Source organism: Eubalaena glacialis, chromosome 6 (assembly GCF_028564815.1).
Source record: "Eubalaena glacialis isolate mEubGla1 chromosome 6, mEubGla1.1.hap2.+ XY, whole genome shotgun sequence".
Lineage (NCBI taxonomy): Eukaryota > Metazoa > Chordata > Mammalia > Artiodactyla > Balaenidae > Eubalaena > Eubalaena glacialis.
The window spans coordinates 33,705,412-33,716,602 of record NC_083721.1 but is presented as its reverse complement, the minus strand read 5'-3'; the positions used below and the strand labels follow the sequence as shown (position 1 = coordinate 33,716,602).

The 11,191-nt window shown below is 34.4% G+C and overlaps 1 protein-coding gene across 1 annotated transcript; it reads right to left on the bottom strand.

Annotated features, from left to right (window-relative positions):
• Window positions 1-10,273: 10,273 nt before the first annotated feature.
• On the bottom strand, window positions 10,274-10,705 carry LOC133093217 (large ribosomal subunit protein eL31-like). Its single transcript, XM_061192973.1, has one exon. It carries the CDS (start codon window positions 10,685-10,687, stop codon window positions 10,310-10,312), a length of 378 nt encoding a protein of 125 aa, XP_061048956.1. The 5' UTR covers window positions 10,688-10,705; the 3' UTR covers window positions 10,274-10,309.
• Window positions 10,706-11,191: the final 486 nt, after the last annotated feature.

Sequence of the window (11,191 nt, the reverse complement as noted above, 5' to 3'; positions counted from 1 at the left end):
ACAGAGAAAATGTAGTATGTACATATAGTGGCATATTATTCAACTCTAAACAAGAAGGAAATTCTGCAATATGCAACAACGTGGATGAACCTTGAGACATTATGCTAAATGAAATAAGCCAGTCATAGAAAGACTAATACTGCATGATTGAACTTATATTAGGTATCTAAAATAGTCAAATTTGTAGAATTAAAGAGTGGAATGGTGGTTGCTGGGGCAAGAAAGAAATGGGGAATTACCAATCAACAGGCCTAAAGTTTCAGTTTAACAAGATAAATAAGCTCTAGAGGTCTGTTATACAACATTGCACCTATAGTCAACAGTACTGTATTATACAGTTAAAAATTTGTTAAGAGGGTAGATCTCACGTTGTGTTCCTAACACAATAAAATAAAATTAATAATGGAAAAGAAAAAATGAAGTATAAGTTATTATCAGAATTAAATTTCATAAAAACGGGTTAACCCAGAACTTTACAAATTTCTTGACCACATCATCTCAGCGTTTTCATCTCCTGTCCACTTAAACAAACCATGCCCATTCATTCCACCTAGACATTGTCATTACTTAAAATTTTACCAGTTTAGAAAGCTTATCATCCCCGATTCTATTATCTGACCATTCCAGCTGAGGTTGTGCTGCAAATATACATGTTCTTAGAATTATTCACATCCTTCTGACTTGGGCCCTTTTTTAAATTAGATGAAGTCATGCCTTTTATGTTGCTAATTTCAATCCTGATGACATCTACCAACATAACCCAACTGTATCCCTTACCACACAGTAGAAGTTGTTTGGTCTGACAAAGAAAGGTTGTAACTGAGAGGCAGGAGTTCAGATATCTAGTCTGCTTTGTAACCTCTAGAAAAGCTCTGCCCAACAGAAATATAAAGCCATACAAGTAATTTAAATTTTTCTAGGAATGACATTTAAAAAATCCCCACATATTAGGTGAACATAATTTTAGTTGTATATTTAACATAATATATCCAAAATATTATTATCATAGGTCTTCAAAACGTGCTGTATATTTTACACCTACAATACATCTGAATTCTAACTACACGTTTCAAGTGGTCAGTGGCATGTGTGTCTGGTAGCTACCATGTTGAGCAGTGCGCCTCTAAAGGCACTGGATACGTGCAGGCTTGTATTCTCACCTGTAAAATAATAGTTAGAATTATGTTTGGCAGTAAGTTTCACTGACCTAGAATAACAGTGGCTGATCAAAGGGCAGAAATGTATTTTTGTCTTTCGTAAATGGCTAGAAATATGAGGTTAAGTGTTAGTAACTTGGCTCGGCTCCACGAACTGCTCAGGAACCCAGGCCCCTTTTAGCTCACAGTTCTTCCATCTCTGTGGTGTGACCCTTGGCATCCTTGTCAAAAAAAAGCCGCATTTATGTTCCAGGCAGCAGGAGAGAGAAAGGAAATGTGAGAATGGGCCAAAGGCAAAATAGCAACCATGTTTCAGAGAATGTTCGCAGAGGCTGACACCTATCACTTCCACTTATATCCCCCTGGCCAGCACTTAAGTTCCAGAAAATTAGTCTTTTTTGTAGTCAGCCAGTTAGTCAGCTGAAAACTGAGAGTTCATTAATTCTGAAAGAAAGGAGGATATATATTTGAATAAGCAGCAGCCCCTATCTTAGGCTTTCTCTGAGACCCCACCCATGGGCTCCAGGTAATTTCAATGTTTGTATCCCTGGAGGACTGTGAGAGGATCCAAGATATCTCAACAACTTAATACATTGCTTCCTCCAGAAAAGGTCATATTTAAGTATGGATGCACGCATCACTTTGATTTAGATTTTTATTGTATTCACGGCATTTCAGGGCTTTGGGTTGTCAGAGAAACCTTGACGGCACACAAGTCGTGCTCTGTTGCTAAGTAGGGGAGTCCCTATGATTGTACTGTGTTGTTTAGTAGTTACCCTGGAATTGAGGAAATTTCCATACTATAGATTATTTTCAGGCAAAAAAAATAGTCATCAATTTTATTAAGACTTTTCAAATTTGGGCCACTCGTGTTCTTTAAAAATGCATTTGTTCACTCAAAATTATTGTCTTTATTTTAGATTCTGTTACATTTCTTGCCCTACCTAGAAACAGATATGTAATCATCTTAGTAATAAGAAGAAATCTTATTAATAAGTACCATCAAATGTTCTTTCTTAGAAAAAGAATATGATTAGACTTTGTACATAGTCCATAATTGATGTTATGAACAGAAAGATATGTTCTAAATATAAGACCTTCCTTAAACTTTCATTTTGTGATCAAATGTGGCAACTGTTTAGAGAGGTCAAAAAAGCCTATTATTTTGAAGCTTATCAGCACTCTCAACATCTCCTCAGCAGGTTTCTTGATTTATTCTATTGTGGTTGAAAGTCAGCTCTTTCTGCTTTATGTGCTGACTTACTTTATAAATTATTAATGTCCTCGCTGCCTGGCTAAGCACTTTAATTCCTCAAAAAATTTTGATCGTGCCAGCAATTCTTTCTGTTATTAGTGGTTCCCTTTAGGAACACTTTCAGACTGAATTAAGTAACTTGATGGCAGTTTAGCTACAAATCCACCTCTTTGTTAACTAAATGGAAAATAATTCAAGAGGGAGGGAAATGCAGACAAAATTGACAATTAACCTTCTGGATTTTCTCAGTTGAAGCATAGTTTGGGAGAACTAAACCATATTAAAAATAATCTAAAATTCCCTTCTAATTAAATTTTTATCTGTCATATACGTTTACCTATGTGTATTATAGAGAGGAAAACCAAATTAAAAGAGGTGAATTTACCTCCTTTACCTATCCATCTGCCTGTGATTGTTTATTTAACTAATAATAAAAGCAGAATAATCACATGAAAAAAATATGAATGACAAAATGAATCATGTCTTCATTAACTAATCACACCTGCTATTACAATTTTGATATATGTTCTCCATTGTTTATTACTATTAATAGTTTTAAATAAGTTTTAAATAGTTGCAGTCAGAATCTATATACTCTGGAATACTATTTTCTATTTAAGCTGTGTCAAAGAATATTTTCATGCCACATTAGTTTTCAAAATCCCCGTATTAGCTGCATACTCTTCCTTTGAGAGAAAGTAGTATAAATAATTAATTGTTTCCTAATTGATGGAAAGGTAAGTGGCTCCTAATTTTTGATACTTAAAATAATACTGCAATGAACATCTTCATTTAAAACATATTTTGGATTATTTTGTTGTGATAGACATTTTGCAACGGAATGGGATGAGTATATAGTTAACTCTTCTATTGTATTACCAATTTGGTTTTTGCAAAAGGTTGACAATATTTGCAATAAGACCTCCCTCCACAGAATTAGCCATATTTATTTCCAAGTTTTAGGAGTTAATAAAATACTAGCATATTGTTAAGTAAATATTTTTGTGTTTCTGACTAAAATTTTCTGTTTCTTAATTATATTTCCTTTTCATGAACTTTGCATTTCATCATTCGTGAGACTCTTAAAATTTTATTATTAATATATGAACTCTTTTATATATTTGTGGTGTATAACTTTACAGGTTTTTGTCACACTATGTTTTGGTCATGTTTTTTGTTTTTTGTTTTTCCACATTGAAGTCCTTTAGTTTTAAACAATAATATATATGTATATCCTTTTTGCCATTATTTGTAGTCTATATGGCATTTATTCTCCCTTTCCAGATGATCCAAAATGATTGAATAATTTTATTCTCCTTCAAATACCTTAACCATTTCAAAATAAAATCTAGTTGATTTGAAATTACTTGTGTTATATGTATGTGTGAAGTAGGTATTTACATCTTTTTTTTCAAAAACTGTGTAATTCTTTAATTAGTATTGTTAAACTTCAGAACAAATGGTGAATTGATCCATCTGTCCCATCCATCCATTCATTCACTCATTTAGCTATTCATTCTTTTATAATAAATATTTTTGAATGACTACTTGTAAGCTTTCTTTTATTATACAATGAGAATTATATGTCATTTCAAGTTATTTTTCTTAATCACTCAGTTGGAAATAGCCCTAGTCCATCTATCTGCATAAAACCATCTACCTGCCTAACACCAGTTATAGCTAGTTGGGTAGTCAGAATCAAGGAAACCCACAGGGACCATGCTGAGAGCTCGAGAGAGCTTTTCTTTTTCTGGACATTTACCTCTGCCTTCCTCTACTTCTAGCACTTGTCTGACACTAGATCTCTTGGTTCTCTTCCTAAAGAAATGAACCAGTATCCTTTTTGAGACAGTATATCTATCTGTGATTTTTTTCATTCCCTAAGGAGGGATCAGAATAATTTTCAGAAAAAGATAAAACAAAATTTGTCAACTCCTCATTCAAAACACTAGAAGGTAAAACAAACAAACAAACACTAGAAGGTAGTGATGACTTTATGTAATCTCAATCTGAGAATCTCTCTGAGACCACTACAGATGCCTCTTTTTCACTGTGACCTTGAAGTGATGACCATGTATAAGGAAGTACAACTTGGAAAGAGAGACTTAATGAGCAGGCAGATTATCTAGGTGCCATTTTCTTCACCTCTACTCAATTTTGGGAGATCAGTTTAGTTAAAACCATTGCAGATATCATGATATTACCTTTTACTCATTTGAATTAGAGCTGATGAGAAAACAATACAAATGCCTAGATGCTGTTTCTAATTTGTTATATGTGATTTATTGCCATGGATTTTTTTTCCCCTTTTATCCTGTTTATATAAATCACTCACATATACTGAGTTATAGCTCAGTTTCTAAATACAATCTGTTATTATAATAAGATTTATTATTTATATCTTATACTCAACAAAAATAGGCTTTCCTGTTAGAATTAGAATAGGCCAGATTCTTCTTAGGACAAGTAAGCAATTAGGAAAAGCAATAGTATCCAGAAAGAGGAGGAAATAAACATGCAGGGCCTTGGGAACTGGCTAAAGGGATTGGCCTAAAGCTGACAGCTCTCTTCTGGGGAAAGTTAAAGGCTATACAAATGTACAATTGAAAATTTTAGGAAAGCATACAAATTATTACTATATCACAAATATAAAAATATACCCACATCTTAACATTTTAGTGACAAAAAAACCTAAATATTTTCTCAAATGATACACTGATGCTATTTTTTAATTTTAAATAGAGGGGGGGAAAAGCCACAACCACATATACTTAAATTTTACTGAGACTAAATTCTCCATAATAAAATTATTTTCCCGACAGTGTTTTAGATTGTGAACACGACAATACATTTTTCATATGCTGAATATTTCACTCCAGATCCTACATTTAGTAATGAGATATTTCAACATGTACTTTCTTGTTAATAGACTCTTAATCCACCCCAAATCACTTTAATGTTATTCAGTAGCCATTTTCAGGCTGCTGGAATTTTCTGCACTTTAAGAGATGTTTTTGTTAATAAAATAAAAGAATAATAGAAAGCCAACACTGTTTCAAAGGGGTATATTAAATTGCTTTCAATAGTATACATTGGATTAGTATAATTAAATTGGAATTCAAGGTAACCATTTTATAATTTTGTATCAAACAGAAAAAAGCAAAGCTAGTGTATTGAATGCCCCACATAGTCAATGGGTTTATTTAACGGTGCATTGATTTGTTATGCACTGTACAGAGCTAAAGTCCTTTATTGGTCTTATTTTAAATATTTTTACTTTTAATAAGAAAGACAACATATACTGCTTATCAGGTGTTCATATTTTACGTCACTTGCTTCTAATCTCTGAACAAAATATAACAAATAGCTAGCAGCCCTCAGATTCCATCTCCTTCCTTCTCCCCCTGGACCTAATCAGTATACTGACAAGGGCCTACAGTTTTAAAAATGTGTTTTACTTCCTTTGCTTTTAAAGAAATTGATTTTCTTCCAAGAGGTGGGAAAACAGAGAAAAGTCTGTACTTTTGTTATGATTATTGTCATAAGATAGACTCCTAGAAGCAAAATTACATGGTCAAAGTTTATAAAATGTTTTAAGCTTTTAATATTTATTACCAAATTGCTTTTCAGGAAGAAATGAAGTTATATTCTAATAATGGATTCTTTATTTTTTGTACTCTACATATTTTCATGATTATGTTGCTAAACACTTGTAAATGTGAAGAAGCGGTTCATATGAACTATATGTTCTTACAAATATCACTGCTAGCAGCACATTACTTAAAGTGAATGAATACAGTTTCAAAAAGGCAGATTCCAGAACTTACACACACCCAAGTATATATGAGTATAAAGTATGTACTAACATCCCTTCAAACATTATTTTAAAGATAACATTTGAAAGTAGCACCAACTTCTCTTTTAACTTGAAGTTGATAGAGAAAATATGAGCCATTTATTTTATTAGTTTGAAGCATTTTGTTTCAGATAGGAGAATGTAAAAGCAGGACAGAAAAGCTGATCTTGAGATAGGCCAAGGTGGGTGGTAAACCACATTTTATCCTATCATGAGATACATCATTGTGTCACTAATACCTCTGGCTTAAAATCCCTTAAATTTTGTCATGACATTATACGAATGTGGATTTAACAACAAATCACAACTCCTTTTATTTCTCCTAAACATGTTACCACATCTCTTGTTTCCTATTTTGAGCTATTCTTGTTCCCTATGCCAATAATAGTTTCCCTCCCCAACCTTGTTTTTTCTAGATAATTTCTGCTTTTCTTCAGGCATATACTTGGTCCTGTCTACCAAGAAGTTTTCTCTCCTGAAATTCTATAAAAATTTAATTATGTCTGTTTCCCACACTGTAAAGTACTCTCCACGAAGGCAAGATTCAAAACAATTTTGCTCTCTGATATTCTGTGGCTAATACAACACTAGACACAAAAATGCTTTCTTAAGAATGAGCATCAAATATATGATTCACAAGCTGAATTGTTTGAAAAAGAAACATCAAGTCCATCAAAAATTACTCTAGACGTAGAATAGAATCAACGTGCTACCATTGAAATCATGATAGTACTAGGAGTTCTTGGCTAGAAATTAACTTTGTACTCATTATTAAAAGGAAGCTTGCTAACAAGCTTATCATGTAGATGGAATTGGTGAGAAACTTGTTAACATAGTAAAGAAAACAATTTCTAAACACTTCAATTCACATTAACTACACAGTAGGTATTAAGAATAGAATGTGGAGGGAGGGAGATGCAAGAGGGAAGAGATATGGCAACATATGTATATGTGTAACTGATTCACTTTGTTGTAAAGCAGAAGCTAGCACACCATTGTAAAGCAATTATACTTCAATAAAGATGTTTAAAAAAAAAAAAAAAAGAATAGAATGTAAGTCTGTTAATTTTTTGGTTTTATTTGTACTGAGAAAACAAATTCTTCCACCTGGACACTTTTGTCTAAAATAGTAATGATACATTTTTCCATGCTCCAATTATATCCTATTGCAATAAATACATAAATCTTTATATCTAGTCTACAGAAAACTATAGTCTATAAAAGGATATCTATTCTATATATCCAATTATATCATAGATAATGGCCCACCTTATCTACTAATATCATGTGCTGTTGTTTCTTTAATAACTTTTGTAGAGTTAGGCTTTTTTAACCTTTCTCCTTGTGTTCTGGAACATTGAGATGATATGTAGTGATTTTGTGAAGGGCAGAGTTGATGGCTCTGATTTCCCTGAAATTCTGTGCTATGACTGTGGATATGTCTGGCTTTAGAAATTCCACAGCTAGGGAGCTATTTCTTTAGGTTAGGGATCATATGATTAATGCAAAAATGTTATACAACATAAGGATTTGTTCTCAAGCAAGTTGAGGTTTCACAGACTTGGGTTTAAATCTTCTTACTGGGCAAAGGCAAACTGTCTGTTAAAGCCACAATTTTTACACCTCAAAAATGTTTATAATAATACTTATCTTGCATTTGACTGTGAAAATAGGAAATTACATATATAAAGTGTCTAGAACATACTAGACATCCTATAAACAGTAGCTGTTTTTAAAATGTTATTACCAAATGTTGCCTTGCTTTTCATTCATTTATCTTATAACTGATAAGGTATGTGGTTGGGATATTTTGGATACAATAGAAGAAACGAAAAAGTACATTGGAGATCTAGCATCTGAGACTTGTCTGATTTGGAGAATGTTTATTAAATGAATAAGTGAAAAAGTATAGAGACATTGAGGTTAAAAAGTGCTATGCAGCTGGAAGTCGGTATAACAGTACTAGGTAACTATGGGATTATAGGTTAGGACATGCTCAGGAGAAAAGATATATTTGTGCTTGTTTTCTATTGCTGCTGTGACAAATTATCACAGATCTAGTGGCTCAAAGCAATGCAAATTTAGTTCTGTAGGTCAGAAACCTGACACAGTCTCACTGGGCTAAGATCAAGTTGTAGACAGGGTTGTGTTCTTGTCTGGGGGCTCAAGGGGGAGAATCTGTCTCCTTGCCTTTTCTTGCTTCTGGCGACTCTATTCCTCCTTCTTCAAAGCCAGCAATGGCAGGTCGAGTTCTTTTCACACTGCCATCTATCCTCTATCATCACATCTCTCTGTCTGTCCCCAGTTGAGAAAGGGTCTCTGCTTTTAAGAATTTATGTGATTATTTTAGATCCAACTGGGTAATCTGGGGAGAATCTCCCCATCTCAAAGTCCTTAACCTTAATCACATCTGCAAAGACCTTCTTCCATATAAGGTAGCATATTTACAGGTTTCATGCATTAGGATACAGACATCTTTGGGGAGGGCACTAGGGGCTTTGTAAAAGTTTTTGGGGGTGATCAGAACAAACAGGCAGTATTATTGTTTTTCCAGAATCCAAATAAAATATTGATTAATATCAGGTGATGCTTATAATTTAAATCAATTTGGTTTGCCTGGAACCTCATTCAATAATCACTGTTCTTTCTACAACAGAAGAAACAATTACTTGATAATTTAGAATTATTTCAACTTTACACAAACTCTCCCTTTAACTGATTCTGAATTAATGAGATTTTAAGTTTGGGATTTCATTTTGAAATATTTCTTTCTCAAAGTGTGTTATTCCAATCTAGCCATTCTGTCACCAAGTTATGTTTTTATTTATTTTTTTTAACATCTTTGTTGGAGTATAATTGCTTTACAATGGTGTGTTAGTTTCTGCTTTATAACAAAGTGAATCAGTTATAAATATGTCCCCATATCTCTTCCCTCTTGCATCTCCCTCCCTCCCACACTCCTTATCCCACCCCTGTAGGTGGTCGCAAAGCACCGAGCTGATCTCCCTGTGCTATGCGGCTGCTTCCCACTAGCTATCTATTTTATATTTGGTAGCGTATATATGTCCATGACACTCTCTCACTTTGTCCCAGGTTACCCTTCCCCTTCCCCGTATCCTCAAGTCCATTCTCTAGTAGGTCTGTGTATGTATTCCCATCTTGTGGCTAGGTTCTTCATGACCTTCTTTTTTTTTTTTTTTTTTTTTTAGATTCCATATATATGTGTTAGCATACGGTATTTCTTTTTCTCTTTGTGACTTACTTCACTCTGTATGACAGACTCTAAGTCCATCCACCTCACTACAAATAACTCAATTTCGTTTCTTTTTATGGCTGAGTAATATTCCATTGTATATATGTGCCACATCTTCTTTATCCATTCATCTGCCAATGGACACAGGTTGTTTCCATGTCCTGGCTATTGTAAATAGAGCTGCAATGAACATTTTGGTACATGACTCTTTCTGAATTATGGTTTCTCAGGGTATATGCCCAGTAGTGGGATTGCTGGGTCATATGGTAGTTCTATTTTTAGTTTTTTAAGGAACCTCCATACTGTTCTCCATAGTGGCTGTATCAATTTACATTCCCACCAACAGTGCAAGAGGATTCCCTTTTCTCCACACCCTCTCCAGCATTTATTGTTTGTAGACTTTTTGATGATGGCCATTCTGACTGGTGTGAAATGATATCTCATTGTAGTTTTGATTGCATTTCTGTAATGATTAATGATGTTGAGCATTCTTTCATGTATTTGTTGGCAATCTGTATATCTTCTTTGGAGATGTCTGTTTAGGTCTTCTGCCCATTTTTTGATTGGGTTTTTTGTTTTTTTGATATCGAGCTGCATGAGCTGCTTGTAAATTTTGGACATTAATCCTTTGTCAGTTGCTTCATTTGCAAATATTTTCTCCCATTCTGAGGGTTGTCTTTTCTTCTTGTTTATGGTTTCCTTTGCTGTGCAAAAGCTTTTAAGTTTCATTAGGTCCCATATGTTTTTTTTTTTTTGGCAGCTCTATAACTTTATTGGACAATCAACCATTAGTTCTCATCCACGTTAACTGTCTGTAGGTTTTTGAAAGTGGTGACAGGTACATAGGTAACCAACGGATAGAGCTTGATTGGTGAATCTTCATCTTCGTTCCGTTTTCTGGACAACCACACACGGATACGGTATGGAACATTCCTTATTCCTTTGGCCCAGACAGCTTTGTTGAGCCTGGTGTCAATGCGTACATCTGGAGTTCCCATCTCCTTCATGGCAAATTTCCGTATTTCTTTGAGTGCCCAAGGGGCACGCTTCTTGAAACCTACTCCATGGATGCACTTGTGAATGTTGATGGTGTATTCTCTGGTCACCACCTCGTTGATGGCGGACCGGACCTTCTTCTTCTCGCCGCCCTTCTTTGCAGGAGCCATCTTGCCCCGCCGGGGTTAGAAAGGAAGCAGGTCCCATATGTTTATTTTTGTTTTTCTTTCCATTTCTCTAAGAGGTGGGTCAAAAAGGATCTTGCTGTGATTTATGTCATAGAGTGTTCTGCCTATGTTTTCCTCTAAGAGTTTGATAGTGTCTGGCCTTACATTTAGGTCTTTAATCCATTTTGAGTTTGTTTTTGTGTATGGTGTTAGGGAGTGTTCTAATTTCATTCTTTTACATGTAGCTGTCCAGTTTTCCAGGCACCACTTATTGAAGAGGCTGTCTTTTCTCCACTGTATATTCTTGCCTCCTTTATCAAAGATAAGGTGACCATATGTGCATGGGTTTATCTCTGGGCTTTCTATCCTGTTCCATTGATCTATATTTCTGTTTTTGTGCCAGTACCATACTGTCTTGATTACTGGAGCTTTGTAGTATAGTCTGAAGTCAGGGAGCCTGATTCCTCCAGCTCCGTTTTTCTTTCTCAAGATTGCTTTGGCTATTCA